General features: G+C 42.2%; 5 protein-coding genes across 8 annotated transcripts in view; 2 read left to right on the top strand and 3 right to left on the bottom strand.

Moving 5' to 3' along the window:
* Positions 1-9,930, top strand: part of app (Palmitoyltransferase app) — a 52,083-nt gene extending 42,153 nt beyond the window's left edge. The window contains exons 5-11 of one of the 3 annotated variants that reach the window (XM_089259301.1): positions 102-286; positions 1,538-1,649; positions 1,734-1,888; positions 1,957-2,078; positions 2,179-2,380; positions 2,767-2,896; positions 8,066-9,930. In XM_089259301.1, coding sequence (XP_089115427.1) covers positions 102-286; positions 1,538-1,649; positions 1,734-1,888; positions 1,957-2,078; positions 2,179-2,380; positions 2,767-2,896; positions 8,066-8,982 — 1,823 coding nt within the window. In that variant the 3' untranslated portion in view covers positions 8,983-9,930. Of the gene's footprint in view, positions 1-101; positions 287-1,537; positions 1,650-1,733; positions 1,889-1,956; positions 2,079-2,178; positions 2,381-2,766; positions 6,708-8,065 lie in introns of those variants that run through there. The other 2 variants (XM_089259302.1, XM_089259300.1) reach the window with 2 other exon arrangements.
* Positions 9,931-10,132: 202 nt separating this feature from the next.
* On the bottom strand, positions 10,133-14,939 carry LOC108651615 (LITAF domain-containing protein). 2 transcript variants are annotated; one of them, XM_089259303.1, is made up of 3 exons: positions 14,758-14,939; positions 11,007-11,339; positions 10,133-10,937 (listed from the first exon to the last, which is right to left on the bottom strand). In XM_089259303.1, the coding sequence occupies exons 2-3, from the start codon at positions 11,291-11,293 to the stop codon at positions 10,832-10,834; spliced, it is 393 nt and encodes a 130-aa protein (XP_089115429.1). In that variant the 5' UTR covers positions 11,294-11,339; positions 14,758-14,939; the 3' UTR covers positions 10,133-10,831. The 2 variants fall into 2 exon arrangements, with proteins under 2 accessions (XP_089115429.1, XP_017956920.1); XM_018101431.3 differs by lacking the exon at positions 14,758-14,939 and adding an exon at positions 13,351-13,461.
* Positions 13,591-15,031, top strand: Asciz (ASCIZ zinc finger protein). Its single transcript, XM_018101426.3, has one exon. The coding sequence runs from the start codon at positions 13,750-13,752 to the stop codon at positions 14,974-14,976; it is 1,227 nt and encodes a 408-aa protein (XP_017956915.1). The 5' UTR covers positions 13,591-13,749; the 3' UTR covers positions 14,977-15,031.
* rasp (protein-cysteine N-palmitoyltransferase Rasp) lies at positions 14,771-16,619 on the bottom strand. The gene is made up of 2 exons (XM_018101425.3): positions 15,057-16,619; positions 14,771-15,000 (listed from the first exon to the last, which is right to left on the bottom strand). The coding sequence occupies exon 1, from the start codon at positions 16,617-16,619 to the stop codon at positions 15,138-15,140; it is 1,482 nt and encodes a 493-aa protein (XP_017956914.1). The 3' UTR covers positions 14,771-15,000; positions 15,057-15,137.
* Positions 16,620-16,709: 90 nt separating this feature from the next.
* On the bottom strand, positions 16,710-18,886 carry LOC108651609 (uncharacterized). The gene is made up of 2 exons (XM_018101424.3): positions 18,615-18,886; positions 16,710-18,533 (listed from the first exon to the last, which is right to left on the bottom strand). The coding sequence occupies exons 1-2, from the start codon at positions 18,615-18,617 to the stop codon at positions 16,941-16,943; spliced, it is 1,596 nt and encodes a 531-aa protein (XP_017956913.1). The 5' UTR covers positions 18,618-18,886; the 3' UTR covers positions 16,710-16,940.
* Positions 18,887-19,164: the final 278 nt, after the last annotated feature.

Raw genomic sequence — 19,164 nt, 5'->3', positions numbered from 1 at the left:
TCGCTGTCGCTGCTGATGCTGCATTTCCGATGCCAACGACGACGCCGACGCCGACGCCGACGCGCACATCCGGTTCCGTTGCCGCCATGCCGCCTGCGCAGAAGTGCCAAACTCGCTGAACAGCCCCACATACCGGCCGCCGCCCCGCACCAAGGAGGTGCTCGTCAAGGGCCAGACGGTCAAACTGAAATACTGCTTCACCTGCAAGATCTTCAGGCCGCCGCGCGCCTCGCACTGCAGCCTGTGCGACAACTGCGTGGATCGCTTCGATCACCACTGTCCCTGGGTAAGTGCCAGTCCCTGCGGCCCTCTGACATTGCGAAAATGTGGGCCATCGAAAACAACTTTCACTGACTTTAACCCAATTCCTGCGCCCAACTGCTGAGCTAGCTGAGAAAATAATTTGTGCAGCTCATGTTCTGACTGCGATGCTCCCTGCTGCCTGCTGGTCGACCGCAGAGCTTTGCCAGCAAAAAATAAACAGACACACACTAATACAGATACACACAGTCACCCCGTCGAGTACTACCCAATTTGAGTTTTTTCTGCTGTCGCACAGGCAGGCAGCACAAAATGCGAATTCCCCGCGAGCGCCTCAAAGATGCAACAAGATGTGGCGGGTGGTGGAGCGAACAAACAAACCGCTGCACACAAAGCACACACAGAGAGAGCGAGAGAGATAGAGAGAGAGAGACATACATAGACTTTTATACGCATACTTAAGTAGCCGCACTCTGATTTTCTAGCTTGTGAGTCTCTCGCTGTGTGTGTGTGTGTGTGTGTGTTGGGGGCATGTTGCATTAAGTGCAACGCGCTTTTTCAGGCAACATTGGCATCGTCATTCTTATACCCTCTCGAATAAACAGCAGTTGAGGCTTATCTCGATAACTATTTAAGCAGCTGCTTAGTTAGTCCCTTCACTAGTTAGCCACGACTGGGCTGTTAAGAGTGCCAGACCAAGAGGATAGCAACGATTGCTAACATACCATGTGGCTTACTTGCAAAATTCACTATACTGTTCACCAATTACAGGGTATGCTTGGACCGTATTGTATACCCTATCCTAAGCCGATGCCATCCACATGCCGCCGTAGATTGGGCGCTGAATTTTTCATTTGCTGAGCGTTGCGTTCGCTCGGACCTCCCGAAGCAGCACCACCCAGCCACGCTAAGCCACCGCGGCGCACCACTCCAGGCCGCGCAGTCAGCCGGCTTGATTATGAGCTGTTGGCACTGCTGTCAGCGCTGAAGGTCGCCTCGCGCCGCCTCCTGCCATTTCGGGCCTTCAAGCAGCGGGTGGTCTAACTAAAAAAAAAAAAAAAAAACCAAGCGAAGAGAGAATTAAAATTGAGGCATTTCTCGGCGTTGTACAGAACGCGTAATTTCATTTTGCCGCCAATTATATTGCGAACGGCTGGGGCGAGTGGGGGGGGCCGATGAAAGGGCAATTAACCTTATTGTGTGACGGGGTTTGGGGCATTATGCAGGCCTTGTGCGATGCGAAATTCTCCAATAAAGCACTTGTCTCTCTTTCCAGGTGGGCAACTGCGTGGGCAAGCGAAATTATCGGTTCTTTTATTTGTTTCTAGTCTCACTGGCATTTTTAGCCGTATTTATATTCTCGTGCTCTGTGACGCATTTAGTTTTATGTGAGTAAATCAAATCGAGCTGTTCGCTCAGATAAGGCCAGCATAAATTAATCAAATCAATATTGATTTCTACGATTCGGACAGTGATGAAAACGGAACAGGAGGTCTTCAAAGTAATAAAGAAGGCGCCCTTCACTGTGATTGTTGTGTTCATTTGTTTCTTCTCCATCTGGTCGGTGATTGGACTGGCTGGCTTTCACACATATCTGACCACCAGCGATCAGACAACGAACGAGGATGTAAGTGCCCAGAATGCCTACTCTTAAATACATACATATATCTCGTACATCTTTACTTTTGCGCACAGCTCAAAGGCTCGTTCTCGTCGAAGGGCGGGCCGCGCACCCAGAATCCCTATTCACGCGGCAATATTTGCCTGAACTGCTGCCACATTCTGTGCGGTCCCATGACACCCTCGCTGATTGACAGGTAAATTAATGTTATGCTGCCTGCCATGAATTGCATCATTTGTTAAACTGAACAATTTGTCTCCACAACACACACACACACACACTCACACTCATACTAGGCGCGGCATAGCTACGGATGAGTACATACAGCAGATGCATCATTCCAGTCCGCGGCATGCCCTGAGCGATGTGATCAGCGCCTCACAAATGGTAACCACAGCGCAGCCCATGCTGGGCAGCATGAGTGGCATCGGTGGTGCTGGTGGTGGTGTAAGCATTGGTGGTGCCGGCGCTGAGCTGAAGCCGCGCTTCTATGACGAGGTAAGCACTAAATGCAGCATTCCAATTCGAGCACGTCCATCCAAATCTCCATCCTAATCGAAATCTAAATGTCTCGGCACCTGTGCTTGCTTATCAAATCTCAATCTCAATCTCCTCCTCTATATCTATTTCTATCTCTCTCTCTCTCTCGTACAATGAACTTCTATGCACCTCATATTTGACGCTCTGTTTTTTGTTTCTATCTCTTTTATTTTTTGGTTTTTGGTCAATATTGATTTTGGTAACAACTCGTTAAATATATATTTGCATATATATATATATATAAACACGAACAACCATATATATATAAACAACAACAACAACTACTACTACTACTACTACAACTACAATCAACATCATCACATATTCACACCGCCAACAATCAGTCAAATCCCTCTTCCTCGACGTTGGAGAGCAACGGGGTGGCCGCCGCTTCTGGCGGCGCTGTCAACGGCCATGGACATGGCCTTGGGAATGGCTTCGATCGTCCGCCCAGCTACGATATGCTCCAAAACGGTAAGTCCAAGTCGCGTCGGCAGCAGAGTCAACGCTGCTCGCTGCAAACACTGCTGCCAGCTAGCGCACAGCATCAGTTCAAAGCCAACAAACACAAACAACTCAAACACCAGTCACACCAACAACAACAAACACAAACACAACCGCATCAGAAGCAACAGCTGCTGGCTGCAGAACTGCAGCTGCATCTGCAGCAGGAGGCCCTCGCCAGTGGGCTGGCCACGCCGCCCTCGCTGCAGCGCTCGCCGGCGACTTCCTCCTATCGGCTGAACCTGAAGCGCTCGCTGCACCTGCCGCTGACCCCATCATACGATGCACGCAACTCGCCGCTGCCGCTGCTCCACCATCACGTGCACGCCCAGCAGACAACCGCCATTGGCAGCGTGTCGGCGGCGGCAGCGAGCGGGGGCGGCGGCTCCTCGTCGTCGGCGACGACAGCGCCCACCTCGGCATCGATGGCAACGGCGCCGGCGCTGGCGCCACGACGACCCTCGACGCTGAAGCTGCAGGGCAGCGCTGCGATCTCGGCCAGCAACAGCACGGTGACCACAATACACACAGCGGCGCCACAGCCGCCGGCGCCCAGCGACTTCAAGTACTATTCCCCGCAGCGCGTCAGCAACTATCCGTTTCCGAAGGCGGCGCGCAGCATGCGCCGGCAATCGACGCAGTCGGTGGACTCGCAAAAGGTGAACATTGCCGGCTATCATCCGCTGCCGATGCGTCCGCGCTACAAGCATCAGGAGGTGATGTTCGAGCTGAAGTCACCGACCAATCGGCTGACCATTCGAGAGTGCGACTTTGGCGGTGGCGGCGAACCCTGCGACGACGATCAGTCGATCAAGGATAGCCAGATCTTTCGTGTTAGTAAACGAAATCTTTATATGAATCACCGATCGCCATGGAAGGAGCGCGATCGTTACTCGAACCTGTACGAGTATTCGTTCAACATCGATCTCAATTCGATTATCGAGGATGCCGCGGGCAGCGACTCGTCCTAGTACGCAGCTCGCAGCTCCCAAGCAAACACTGCCGTCGACTGTGACCGCCGCCTGGTCGCAGTTGCCACTGACTACATTGATTGGTTGTTAAACGCTGTACGCTCTAAGGGATTGCCCCGTGCTGGGCTCCTGGCAGTCTGCCTCCGATTCCTACTGCTGCCAGGCTCGGGCTAGGTATGCTGTTCGAGCAAATAGTTAGGCCGTAACGGAACGGAATTTTTTCCAAAAAAAAATACAAAATCATACAAAAAAACAAACCAAAAAAATTTAAAAAAAAAATGACAAATTTAATAATATATAAAAAAAAACTTTGAAATTGAAAAATTGCTAAAAAATATATAGTCTGATGACATACATATACGTACTGTATGCACATATAAACATGTGCATAGATCCTTGGTTATTACCCAACACTGGCTTTGGTAATTTCACAATTGGCTTCCGTGACGCGCTTTTTAGGGTAGATGATTGAATTGATTTTCCGTAGCTCTAGTTGGCATTGCCTTTATATTTTTATTTTTTTTTTTTGGATTTTGCACGCCTAGTTGCAGCTCGGTTGTCGCGTTTATGATTTTATTTCTGTTTTATGGAAATTTTGGACACCCAGCAACCAACACTGAATCCCCGAACCCAGCCCTCCGTTGTAATAACTCGTAGAACCCGACCCAGATCTAAGCCTGGACAACAACAACAACAGCAACAACAAAATAGAGAAAATGAAAACTTGGTTCATACAAACTTTTGCGTTTATGTAGCACCTATATATCATAGGCGAGCCACGCTGCCGCACCGCATCTGATCCAGCCGCGGAGCGGTCAGTGTGGCCATATATTTTCAGTTGTCGCAGCAATTAACACACCTAACACACACTTAAATGTTGAAAGTCCATATCCCGACGCCGCCACCTCCAATAGTAAATAAATTCAACCAAAAACCGAAACGAAAAACTTTCTAAGAGCAATGCATTTTGATGACACCTGCATGTTGAGACTCGATTCGTAGTAGTCGATTGAGATTTTAATTTCTTAAAAACGATATACATACATTATATAGATATGTACTTGAATGAAAAGCCCCTGAATTGTGGGCAGTCACTTGAGCAATTTAGTTGAAATTTAATTTGTGAGGTTTCAATTGAATGAACTCAAATACGAAACGTAAACAACAAAATGAAACAGAACAAAAAAAAAAAAACAGTTAGCAAACAATTTATAAAAATAGCCAAACAACTGCCATTTATTGAGAACAAAAGAGAAGAAACCACATTTTGTTTTTACAACGAATATTAAGTAAACAAATCTTAAAAAATTCAACGAGAATTTGATACGTGTAGTGTTGTATAACAAATTTTAATAGATCTGTAATTTAAAACAACTCTAGTCGAAACTAACTTACTGATGCATTATTAGTGCGAAATGCATGCGGAATATTGGATAAATATTAGTGTAAACAGATTGCCAAGTGACTGCGAATATGTCATAAAAAAAAAAAAATATTAACAATAACAACTGAGAGACAAATATTTATACATAAACAGATAGTTGTAAATGTTAACAGCGAACGACGATGTGCGGACGAAGGGGAGAGAGCGAGTCCTGGCCATAGATGAGACATACCATAGCATGCGTATGGCCAGCGGGTAGCTTAGTTATTTAAGTGACAAATTCAATAGAACAATAAGTCAGCTTACTGTAAAACGGACGGCGCACTAGCAGCTCGTGCCCAGTCTTAAAGGCTATTAATGTTACGCATTAACAATATTATATATATATTATATATACATAAATGAGTTCCTTTTAGCAATGGAAGAGTTATAAAATTGTATACATACGTATGTTGAAGATGTTCAAAACACGCGTGTTGAATATATATATATATATAAATGTATGATGCTTATGTATGTTATAATAAGCGGCTGATACACACACACACACACACATACAAGCATATTTATAAAATTATACTTAAATGTTGGGCAATAAAATGTACTCTAGCGTATCTATGAAAACAATTGAAATGTTAAGGAATTACAGAGCAAACAAACTCACACACATACACACACACACACACAGCTACTATTTATGTATACACTTAACGGCAAGATAAACTTTGTGTGCGTACTGCCCAAACTCACTTCAGTGCGAAATGCTACAGACCAAATGTGAAGCATTAAATGTGCTTGAGCGAAATCCGAAATTGAATATCATTAAATTTGCGAGCGTTTAGCAATTGACCAATAAGAAAACGCCTGTGTTTCGCCGCAAAATGTTTTCGAGCGGCGAAATGCTTTCCTATTGCCGCGGCGAATTGCTTCCCATGGAAGAGCAGTAAGACTTTTATACGAGAAGCATATTGCTGAAGTGAGGATCAAGTATGCGCACACACACGTACACATATACACACACACACACACTGGCAGCTGTACTAGAGTGTGCAGCGGCCAATCAGAGTGGACGCCATTTTGTTAAGGTTTGCGCGCTTCTTCTTAGCCCCCCACTTCGCTGCCAATCGCCGCCATGTTTGAGTTTCCATTTAGCGTGATATCATTTCGCATGAATTCAAATTGCAGGCGCGCCACACAAGCAGACGCACCCGCCCACCACTCACTCCTCTATCCGAGTAATAATAATGATAATAAGGCAACAACAACAACAACAACAACAACAACAGCAACTACATGTCAATACTATCATGATGATTTTTCTCTTGGTTATTTATGCACATATATACACAACCCCTGTACACTAATGCCAAACTCTTTTTTATGTCTTTCAATACAACTTGTGACTATGGAAACTAACAAAAACAAATCGAACATAAAACTTTTTATGTCTTGTTATTGATCAACTCGAAAATATAATAATGACAAAACAAACAAATTGCTAACCAATCAAAATTGCAACTAAAAACTATATGCAATTGAGGGAAAGCTTTCGAGGGCCGCTTAAAACTAGAGTAAAACAAAAATGCCTCATGCTAAATGCCTCAATTGGGTGAGTTGCCTCCACAACACGAAAGTAATAATTCCCTTTTCTGTTGTTCAACTTATGTAATGGTAAAAGTAATATAACAAAAAGTATTCAATTCGAGTAAATTTTACAACGCTTTAAATGCTTTGTTTTCAAAAGCAAAGATTGTGCTATATATTTGTATACCAATCCAATCCGATATCTGTGTACTTTGCTTTTTTCGTTTTGTATAGCGCAACTAGCTAAAGATACAAGCGTTCGAATACCCTGTACAATATCATTTCAAAGCTGTCTTTTGTTGCTTAGCCTTGTTTATGTTATTTTCTATAAAAAAATAAAAATATGTGAACACAATTCACACGAATTGCTTATGATTTGCTTAAGTAAATACAGAAATATACAAACCTCATAACATATACATGTATTTCCATATCACACTCTCAACAGACCTCAATCAATACCCGACGTTTCTTTAGCAATTAAATTTGTGTTATAGTTTAAGCATTGGCATATTTGAATATTTCATTAAAAATACGTAAAATTGTTGGAGCATGCTTTGAATTGTTTCATCTATTGTATTTCAATTGGCACCGCATCGAACACATTCATTAAGCGTTCTCTCTGTACTTATATAAAATGACACAAATCATAGCTCATGAATCTATTCATTATTCATTGCCATTGGCCATTTATTGATTTAAGCGATTATCAAATTGAATTATATATTTTTAATTATGTTTACGACCCCACCAAACTGGCCAGCAGAGGATGCCGCATCGACAGGCTCATCAACTCAAATCCCATGTATAATTTTATTTGTTTGAGTTGTTTTGTGCATTGGCTACATTTGATCTATCTATTTAATTTTTAATTTGCCGCCTTTTTCAGCATTTTTCAATTGTTTGCATATTTGAATAGTTTGTTAAACCAGCAGCGAAACCACCAACAACAACAAAAATTAAGAGTAAAACCACCAACCACACGAGCGAAAAAAAACTATTTTGAAAATTAAAATACGAATTTTTAATTAGTTGTCAAATTTGTTGCAATGAGAGTTTTAACATTTTAAATGTTTCACATTAATTATGTATGCATTTTCATATGTATATGTATTTATATATGTAGATACATATATATAGATACATAAAAAGCAGAATAGGTATTATTTTGGAACTAATCGTTGGACATCTCGTTCGCAGGTAATTCCAATAGTCTAGCCCAGCTCGTTGACAACGAGATCCCTTTGGCCCAGATGGACATGCCGGCGTACACACAGCCGACGGCCACACAGACGCGTCAATTCCGGCACCACAAGCAGCGACAGCTGTCCAACGGCGCCTCGGCCGTCGAGGATTTGGCCTATGAGAATCAATTGGCCGCAGCCGGCAGTGAGGATGAGCTGGACAATGCGGATGTTGTTGTTGTAGGCGGCACAGAGGTAGTCGCCGCGGTGGCCGCCATTGCGGCCTCCAGTAAGGCGCGTGAGATGCGCAACCGCAACCGCAGCGGCAGCTACAGCAATCTGTTTGACGTGGACTTTGACGCAGCGCTGGTCAACTCACCGGGGCTGGGCGAAAACCATAAGCCCTCTGCGGGCGCGGCTCTCCTGGCAGCTGCCATCAGCGGCGAACAGCATGCCCTGGCCAAGTCCGTCTCACAGACGGAGAACATGTACAGTAACGTGCCCCAAGTGGCCGTCTCACCGTCCACAGATGCCGCCCTGCACGTCTATTCGAACATCATTGACGAGCAGGCCCAGCAACAGCGGCAGCACAACGAGCGGATACAGGCGTCCACGGTGCTGTCATCGACGCTGCTCAGCGACGATCTCGATCTGGACGATCCAGTGAGCGCCTCGTTTGTGGGCGGCGGCAGCGGTGGGGGCGTGCACAGCCATGGGCATGGGCATGGGCATGGCCATCGCAAGTCTGGAGGCGATGGCGCCGAGCAGGTCAAGTCGGCTGATCGACTGCGCATGCTGCACGACACGACCATGATTGACACGGCACTCGATCTAGACAGCCTGGACGGGTCCAGCATGGGCAACAATTCGCAGTCGTGCTTGGTGAAGACGGCCAAATCAACTTCTAATTCCAATGGGGCGCCCATAGTCTAAATTACAGTATTTACTGTCATTACTCGCGTATACCCTGTAAATAGCTAAGTTTTATCCAATGTGCTTCAGTTTATTTTAATTAGGCGGTCCAGCAGCAGGAGAGAGAGAGTATTATAAAGCCTAATACTTGATCTTTTTTAAACATTTAGTTTTAGTTCAATCAATGAGCAGACACTTAAGATATCAACCTATCAAGAAGCAACTAAAATATTACCTTAAGGCGTTACGCATTCATAAATATAAAACAAATATATATACAAAAGTTAAAGAAGATAACAATTAAAGCAAACAATACAGATACAGATATACATATACAAATTAGAACAAAAGGAAAAGGAAAACAAAAACAAAACGTGGTGAACAATGTTAACAATTCAAATGCATTACAAATGAATGAATAAATCCATACTATATTATTAAATGAAAACTGTTTATACACATACACACATACACAGGCATTCATGTAAGGCAACAGTATATACATATATTAAGGCATATATAGATATATGTATATGGATATATGTTGTATATATGGTTAGTTAGTAGAGTATATAATTTTTGTATATTTAAGTTTTTACAAAGGGCAAACGACGAGCGTGTTTTCCGTTCTTCAGAGTTTATTACGATTTTTCTGTAATAGCAAGAAAAACAAATTTAAAGCGGAATATTCCATGCAATATATTTGTATGTAAATCATGTTATAACACATATACATAGATATATATATATGTATAAAATAAATAATTAACTAATCAGAGAGAGTACACCACAAGAATTGTTAAATGCATGCGAGACAAAGAAAAGTGTGACGAATAAGTGTTTATTTACATCATATATTATACTTACTATGTAAATCAAGTTAAGAGTATGTGCGTGGTGTACAATGTTATCTAAACTTATAAATCGAAGTACAGAGTTTGACATGTTAAAAGAAAAAAAATTTAAAAACAAAGCAAGAGTATGTTATGCGAAACTAATGAACTACAATTATACAAAGAATACAATTTATAAATAGAAAACATGGAAATATCTGAAGTTCTTACTGGGCGGCTTAAGTCTATCAAAATTAACATACCAAATCCAAGGGGAGTTACAGCCAAACCATTATCTCACATTCTCTTAAATATTGGGCTTAAAAAAAAAAACTGTATTGATTTGTTTAATTTTTAGATTTTATTATAAAGAAATTAGACATGGATTTTATTGATCAGTTGATAAACAAATATGCCTTAAGTATATCGGGTGCATTTAGCAATTGAAGACAATTTCGCAGATAAATTACAAAAATATTTGTAGATGCTGTCTTTTTGTGATTTCAATTACATTTTTGTGTGTTTGCAGCATTAGAAAATCAATTTCTACATTTAAAATTCATTAAACATTAACAGTCACTTCTCAAAAACAAATAGAACATGACATTAAGATGTTATAGCTGGACAAATGGTATCGTATAACCAAGTGTTTGGACAATTGGGTGTAATATTTACATAAAAATTAGAATATACTATTCGAAAGCTACCAAAGAGAGCTACATGTTTTCCGAATATTTAAAATTTAAATAACTAAAATATTTTTATACAAATATTTTTGGCAAACTAAATGTAATTTCGAGCTACCAATTAAGTGCCTGGAGCATGAGCAATTTAGCATGGATTAGCATTAGATTAGAGATAAGCGCTTGCATTCCCTTTGGCCACGGAATCCAAGTGTTATTATTACAATATAATGAAAAAGGCAGAACATCGCTTAAATTTAACTCTCCATCGCTCTACTCGTTCCATATGTATAACTGTCTGTGAGTTTGTGGGAGTGTGTTTGTGTGCAAAGCAGCAGTAGAACTTGCAGAAATTTATCGCCGATAACGTCCCAAATATGCCTTGCAGTTGGGGCACGTGTGGTGGACGTCCATGCAGTCATCAATGCAACAAGGTATCAAGCAGCAGCCCAGCCAGCAACTGCAATTAAAAAAGGTTTACCATCAGATAAATCTGGGTTATATCAAAGACTGCCTCTGGCGCACTTACCCAAGCAATGCAATTACAAAACCGGACAAATAGGCAATCATGCCCGGCTCTGTGCGTGTTGTCGACTCAATCTCCGCATGGCATGAGGGGCATATCATGTGTGTGGAAGTCCGTCCAATGGGCACAACTGTCGTCAGTATATTTGTACCCCCGGCGGTAGCAGGCGCTACAACTGGCGTGTATGGACCCACTGGCTTCACCCCGCCCACGGCCTCCAGATAGGATGGGGGCGCCGATGGCGGTGGAACGTATGTGAACGGCGGCGCATTGCCCGTAGACTTGCTCATTTTGTTAATATCCAAATATTCCTATAAATGCACGTGATTGAAAAAGCTGCACAAAATAGACCGAATCAAACAATTAATAATGCACAATATAAAATTAGCAACATAGGATAGCCCTAAACTGACAAAAATGCTAAAAATAGCATACACCAATGCTGATGATTCACGAACAGAGCGCCAGAGAACGAAAGAGCTTGGTCCACGTAATTTATGTGCCCGCATTTCGAAATAAGTGAACGAAACATCAACAGAGAGCAAGGCCAGGCGATTAATTGGCATGGCTATGGTTTTTTCAGAGACTATTGAGGAATTATATATATACCCTGGACAACATAGAGATTCTTTATATAATCATTTAGATTCTCGCAGAGTAAAACGTTGTCTCTATATCAAAAAATATGTTTTAATTGAGAGCTTTTCATGGAGCCTTCAGCAATTCATGTGACAATTGCAATTTAAATCTCCATTGACGACATACAATGGGCGATCATATATATATATATATATACATATTCATATACCGACATTAATTTGTTTGCTGCACTGACATGCGGCTACATCAATTAGACGCTTCGTCAATAATTGCCAACTTGTTGCGCTGATAAGCAACGACAGACAAGAGGATACACATACATACATATATGTATATATATATATGTACATCATTCTGATAATTACGTCTATGAAGCAACGATGTCATGTGCTTGGTCGAATGGGAAGTTAACAAGAGTAGCAACAACAACAACAACATTACAGAGCTTAACTCGACTGCTGGAATGCGGCTTTCCCCACCCAAAACAGAGACAGCAGCAACTGCCAACAAGTGGGCGCAGAAACCGAGTAGCAACCGCAACCGGAAGTATTCGACTTCGAGCTTAGAAGAGCAAACCGATTGGAAATTCAATCTACTCTCTGACGGTATCTGTTTAGCTAAAGGGTATATCGTAGTACAGCAAGCGCGACAGCGCCTTCAATTTGCTAATTCCATTAGCGAAAGACGTAAGTCATATGTAATTTCAGTCAAGCAATGCCAGAATTCCTCCAAATTAAGTCATAATTACAACTGAGGCCAGACACAACAAAAGTTTGAACAAACACTTGTTTTCTCATAAAATGACGTCATTGGGCGAGCAACTATTGCAACTCTTTAAAGTTGACTGCGTCATGCAAAGCTTAATGAACTAATCCCTTTGGCATTTGAATACCGTTTGCGTGCACTTGTTCCATATTCTTTAATATTATTAACTATTCGTTTCAGCTTTCAATTAATTTAAGATGTTAATTACTATACCAACATTCCTAACATTTTTTCTCTTCAGATTTTAGTCCATACAGTTGTATAAATACACAGATCTATTTAAAATATATATATCTGTATGTATGTCTTTTAAACAATTGAAGCTCTGGGAGTTGATTTGAACAGATGTTGATCTGCCTACGAGGTGACGTCGTCGTGCTATAATCGGAGAATATATAGCTAAAGTACACAAATATACACATATATGTATGTACATGAATGTGCATATGTGGTAGTAGTAAAAGTGTTTATGCTACTGTTGTTGTTGTGCAGCAAACATATTTTTAGCAATATGTATATACAGGTGTACACATTAGAAATATTTTGTTTTATATAATGTAATATAGTGATCTGTATGCGTACACACTATAAAGGCTCAATTAAAACCAATGTAAAGTATAATGCACTTATTTCTTTGCTTCTTGAGCAGAAAATAATTTACACATATGTATATGTACGTATAAATCGAGCATTGCGCTTGTATTGGTAAAACTACCACTTTTGCTTTTGCATATTTGCCTTATTAAAATAGTCCAGAAATAGACAACAAACACACACAATTTTCGTATTTAACTAATTTCCTCGAAATTCGGTAAGAGAAAAAATATATACATAGATAATACGCATTTAAAATAAACACAAATACACCAAATGGTGTGAAGCTATTGAGCACTCGCGACCTTCGTACCGAACCTACTTGCCCTCATTTATATAAAAAATATATATAAACAAATCAGTAAACGCAAATTCTAGTTAGTTTTACCTCAGAAATTCGTCGAACCGAGCAAACTTTCGCACAATAACACGAAACGGCAACACGCTAACTAGTGATGCAAATCAAATGCTAACTAATCGATATATCGAAATATCTTAAGACAATTACAATAGCATCGATATGAGTATATTTTGTATATTCTTTTTTTTTTTTTTTTTTTGTTAAATACACTATGCAGTGTCTTTTAAAAAACAATGGTTACTTTTGTATATAAATATAAAAATCTATTTTAAATGTCATTTATTTTATGATTGTGCTCGATAGCAGTAGTTGAAACTAAATTTACCATCCCTATCATAAAGTTCTTGTGATTGTGACAGCCCTGGTTATTTGTTTACGTTATTGAAAATATCTAATACGATTAGAGTCAATGTTTACGTGGGGTCTATGTCATCTAAACACACACCGGATATATCAGAGCTGCTACCGGTGCGCGAGTACCGCTGCGAGCACTGCACAAATCAAGTGTTTGGTAATCAAAGTCACTATAGCCTGCATCTTCGACGAAGACACAAATTGGCACTCATAAAGAACGATGCGACGAATCGGGCATATCATTGTCCAGTGGCGAATTGTATTTACCATGAAGAACGGAAAGGCGGAAGAGGATTTGCAAATCTCCGATTTCTGCGACAACATTACCAAAAGACGCATATGACCAAGACTTTCAAATGCAATAATTGCAATGAAGCCTTTCTACTGGAGCGGCATTTGGAAAAACATCTATGCTGTTCCACTTATCCTTGTCCTGTATGTGGACTCACATATACCAGCAAGGCGAGCCTCCAGACCCATATGCGACGCAAGAATCACCTGAGCGTGTCCTGTGAGAGTGACTTAACTAAGGATGTAGCCACATTGTCTAAAGTAGCAATTCCTAAACTGAAGCCGTGTAAAAATTTACCAAAGAGTGCAATTAAAATGGTAGATCAATCGACAAATACTGAGGAAGTGGCTTCAGATGATTCGCCAAATAATGTGTCCAACATGGAGCACACTTGCTCTGTGGATTCACCTATGCAACCATCATTCTATTGCCTGCCAGACATCGAGGTTCCCTATGCTCTGCAAACAGCCACGCAGACCGAAGATAGCGTTGACATGGACGTGGCGATTCAAACGGCTATAGATGTAGCTCTTAAGGAACGAGAAAATGCAGAGAACGGATTGCCTATGCCAAGTTTAACATATGATGAAGTTAATCGCCTTTTACGCGATATGGAAACTCAAACGGAGGATGTGGATCTTGATGAGCTTGACATGAACAATGAGGTGCTGGGTCCACTGCTTCGTGATATTCAAACCCAAACGCTCGACAACAGACAACACCAAGGGACAATGACAGAACTAGACCAGGACACGGAGACACAGCCTAATGATAATTATGTAGCTTACCAGGAGGAGCAGGAGACGATATTCGGGCCGCAGAACTCAGCACACATGCACACTCAGACTTGCGATGAGCTATTCGAAGAGCTTGGCCTCTCGCACATACAAACTCAAACGCATTGGCCAGACGGTCTCCAAAATACGCAACATACACAAACTTGCGACGAAATGCTGGACGAGCTCTTGGAGAATTTTCAATCCACCTATACGCAAACCAGATGGTAGGATTGGCACTGAAGACGCTGTTAACTGTTAATAAATTACTTAGTAAAAATATATACGTTCACAGACTTTTATTGGCTTACTTGTTATTTAAGGCATATACAATAGAAAAGTTGACATTTAGCACAGTCTTACACAGTTTTTGTATGGGATCTGTCAGAAGTCTAAGTTTCTTTACTTTTCTTATCCTTGGTGGACCTGGTCAACAGAACCTCTGAGCATTGGAAGAAGCAGTAGCTGCAAAAACTCAGTGCCAAATAGTTGCCTATGCCACTCATGTAGGCGCCGCGCATTAGAAATCCACCCACTTCCTGGCCAGCAATGAAGTAGACATTGGAAAAGGCAGCGGGTATAAAAAGCTGGGTGGCAAGGATGGCATGTAATCTCTGGGCGCCAGCAGAGCCAAAGTGTTTGAGCGACCAATTCTGATATGCCGGCCTCGACACGAATGTCTTGTAGAGCTTTTCTGCAGCCAGGCAAATAAAATTAAGTATGCTCCAAATAAGTACATAGGTGTAGCAGCCGTGCCAGATGAATACAAATGAAAACGTCAGTGCAGTGGCGCAAAGCTTGGCTGCTGGAGACGACTTCCGACTGCACAGCTCAGCGTATATGTGCTTAAAGAGAAACTCATACAGCCCCTCATCGAAGTACTTCCACATGTCCGAATAGAAATGAATGCGTCCGATACAGCGTGGTCGCCTTGGTGCCGCAATGCCATCGTACTCAGCAAATGCGATGCCCAGACCATAGGTAATCACGTAGAATATGAAGAAGAACTGGCCCATAAAGTAGCCGGCAGCATGCTGCCAGAATACCGACTCCATCATAACCACCGCTCGCACATCTCGCGTCATATAGTTGATGTAGAAGTAGTGAAGCGACCACTGCAAGACCAGCCACCAAAAGACGACGCGCAGCAGAGCAACAAAGAAACTCCAGTTAGGGGACACAGCCTCGCCCGTGGGTTGTTGCTTGAAGCGCTCATAGCTAATGAACGGTCCATAGGTGAGGCAGGGAAAGTACATGGTGTACGCCAGGTACTCAGATAGGTTTTTCGAGCCGATTGCAGTAAAGGAGTAGCTGCAGCCACGCAACAAACTCCAGGAGAGTGTTACTATTAGCATGACATACTCTGCATATCCAACTTTAGACAGCCACCATTGGCTGGTTTTTGCAATGTTAAGGGCTCCGATCCAGGCAGCGGTGAGCAGCCAAGTATAAAGCTTTGACCGTGCGTGCAGTGCTATCAGATAATAGCTGACCAGCAGAGACCCAAACATAGCCATTGATGTCCAATGCAAATTGAGACCCAACGCCAAAGCGCAGATAGCAATATGACCGGGTCGGCGCAGGTAACTCCACTTCCAGCGCGTGACGCTACTCACAAATGCATGCAACAAGTAGTAGGGCCAAAATTTAGCAATGAAATCAGCAAAGTTCTCCAATTCGTCGTTGCTGTCATCGCGTTTGGGGGCCACGTCAGAGCGTTTGAGCAGACTCCAGCCATCTGCAAATTGGAAGTCAGTCGTACTTAGTATACGATCCCTTAATGCATAGATTTTATACAGTCCAATAACAATATAAGCAATATAAACACAAAAGTAGGCAAGTTTTTCGAATCGGTTTAATAAGCCGGCAGTCATTTCGATATCGATAACTAGTACTGGTACTGGTATCGATAGCGATGGGAGAGTGTCGTGCTTAAATTTCTATCTTCATTGTAACATATTGGGTTAAACTAGAATGTAAATATATAATATATGCTATAGGTAACCTATAGGCATCAATGTATATGATAGATTATGTAAACAATTTAGTGACAGATGTAACTTAGGACTACATTATTTCTAAAATCGCAAGGTGTTTAAGTGTAATGTACAAATATATGTATGTATGCATGTGTACGAATGTTTGTATGTATGTTAACGCATGTATGCGTGTATGTATGTATAGGCATATGATCTTTAATTCATATCATCCTCTTCTTCATGCTCCTCCTTGACTTTACGCCCCGCCTCGGTTGTTCGCCGTTGCAAGTGCCGCCAGAGCGTGCTCTTAGGTATTTCAAAGAGATTAGCTGCATGATTTTGGGTCATCCCATCGTTGAGGCAGGCATGCACTGCCTTTGCAAGCTTCTCACGCAGCTCATCCTTTGGGGTACTGTCACGCCGCCGGCAAGCAACAAAGTCGGGCAGGCGGCCCTGTGCGGCCAGACGCACTTTGTGCCGATGCAGCGTCGACATAGGTATGTGCAGATCCTGGCTTATGCTCTTCAATGAGTCGCCGTTCTTTAGGCGTTCATATGCTTCCGAAAGCGAAGGTTTCTCCCGTTTTATTCTCATGTAGGCTGGATTCGAGCGCACACGTCGCCATAGCACGGTTTTCGATATGTCGTAGCGATCAGCAGCTTTCTGCAAGCTAAGGCCCTCGTGTAGAACAGCAGCCGCTGCGAGGTCGAGGGCATCATTGAGATCTTCCTTACATTCTTTTTTAAGAGCTGCGTGCTGCTGATGCTGTTTGGTCATTGCTTTCTTTATTGCTTTCGATGATGCTGGACGCTGGCGTGCCTTGAATTTTAAAATTTTCATATCGAGTTGAGATTTACGAGGTTTCACATCCAATAGCTCATCATCATCCTCCTCGTCTCCGTCATGCATTCCATCCTCGTGCATATCTACATCAGCCTCGGCGCTCATCTCTATCAAAGGATCTGCCGAACCAACATATTCTTCCTCGATTAATTGTGACTCGGATTCTTCGTGCTCGTCTGTGACCTCAGCCTCGACATCCTCGTCCCCTAGCTCAGCTGTCTCCACTGAGTCGACCACAGCTGAGCTACCTTGCACTCCCAACTTGCCCACGGATGACTGTGTAATGGTATACGTTCCCGTGTTCTCTGTATATATATACTGATTTCCACTGGTTGTGCCGCCCATGTGTTCGATGGAGTATGTGATTTTGGGCTGTTCGCTGTAAACATCTAGGAATTCCAGGGTTCGGCCTTCCTGCTCGTGTTGTTGTTGAGGATTTGTGAGTACGGAATTATCCACTTCCAATTTGCCGACAACAGCTCCGGTATCCTCTTCTTCTTCTTCCTCCATAAGCGCTGTATTTGCAATATGTAAACCGCTTATTGTTTTGGCTTCTTCGACAGCCATAGCGCCACTTATAACACTTGAAGTCGTCATGGATGTTGGATTGGTATCAAAGCTTATGGCAGACTTGATGCCCAGTAAATTTATGGCCCCCAGAAACTCGGGTAGCAGGGCAGAGGTCAAACTAGTTTCCCCCATATAAATAAACGATAGCACATTCTCGAGCAGCTCCCCACGGATGTCCGGCAAAATGACAGTCGCTTCCTGACCGGCGGGTAAATCGACAAGCAGATTGCGCATTAAATCGCTGCAAGTGCTTAAAACGAAGAGATGGGCGCGTACGCTGATACCATCTTTGGCCACAAGCAAAACTTCGCATTGCTGATTGTTGCTTTGTTGATGTAGCAGAACGCGCTGTATATCCATTATTGTGGACGAGTGGCCCATCCATTTTAGGTGATTCTGTGGAAAGATAATCGAATTTCAAATGTGAACAAAACGCACAAAGTTGTCGGCATTTGCATTTGTTCCAAAAACCATTACCATTTTCGTTTGTTGTGTTTTATTTTCCAAAAATCGGATTCTATTCTATTCCAGAGCTGCTAGCGAAACGCGACGAAAATGGAGAGCAATAGGGTTGTCAGACAATATTAACGCTACTACAATTTTAAATACTTCAACATTTAGGTACATTAGAAAATCCTAAACGCAAAAAAAAGTCTTATCTATACATTTATTTATAAGCCAACTCAATAAAGCCTTAAATGAAAGAATTATTTTATTTCACAGAATATTTCCGCTTGTTGGCAATACTGTTCATCTTGAACTTGCGCTGGGTGGTTCATAAAATTGAGCTCAGCTCTGAGCACACAAAATGCTCACTTTGTTCTTTTATGTTTATTCCGTCTCCAGATGATTTCTAGGTACAATTTTATAATCATAGTTGTTGCTGGTTGTCATTAGTATTGGTGTGGACATTAAATATTATTTGTTAGGCATATGAAACCAGACAGTTGTTCTGTTCCATATTAACCTCAGCAATACGAGAATATAGGAACGAAATTGGGCAGTGTGAATGAACTAGTTCACTAAA

This window comes from Drosophila navojoa, chromosome 4, assembly GCF_054131105.1.
Source record: "Drosophila navojoa isolate 15081-1374.11 chromosome 4, UAZ_NAV_1.0, whole genome shotgun sequence".
NCBI classification, from domain to species: Eukaryota; Metazoa; Arthropoda; class Insecta; order Diptera; family Drosophilidae; genus Drosophila; species Drosophila navojoa.
Note: the sequence above shows the minus strand (reverse complement) of the source record. Positions and strands in the feature narration are given on the sequence as shown.

What these genes read in the sequence shown, in the direction of transcription:
- LOC108651615 (XM_089259303.1), bottom strand. Translation starts at nt 11,293, where the DNA reads ATGAGCAAGTCTACGGGCAATGCGCCGCCGTTCACATACGTTCCACCG. An exon ending in TTTGTAATTGCATTGCTTGG is followed by an intron (nt 10,938 to 11,006) that starts GTAAGTGCGCCA and finishes TTTTAATTGCAG; the next exon opens with TTGCTGGCTGGGCTGCTGCT.
- Asciz (XM_018101426.3), top strand. Translation starts at nt 13,750, where the DNA reads ATGTCATCTAAACACACACCGGATATATCAGAGCTGCTACCGGTGCGC.
- rasp (XM_018101425.3), bottom strand. Translation starts at nt 16,619, where the DNA reads ATGACTGCCGGCTTATTAAACCGATTCGAAAAACTTGCCTACTTTTGT.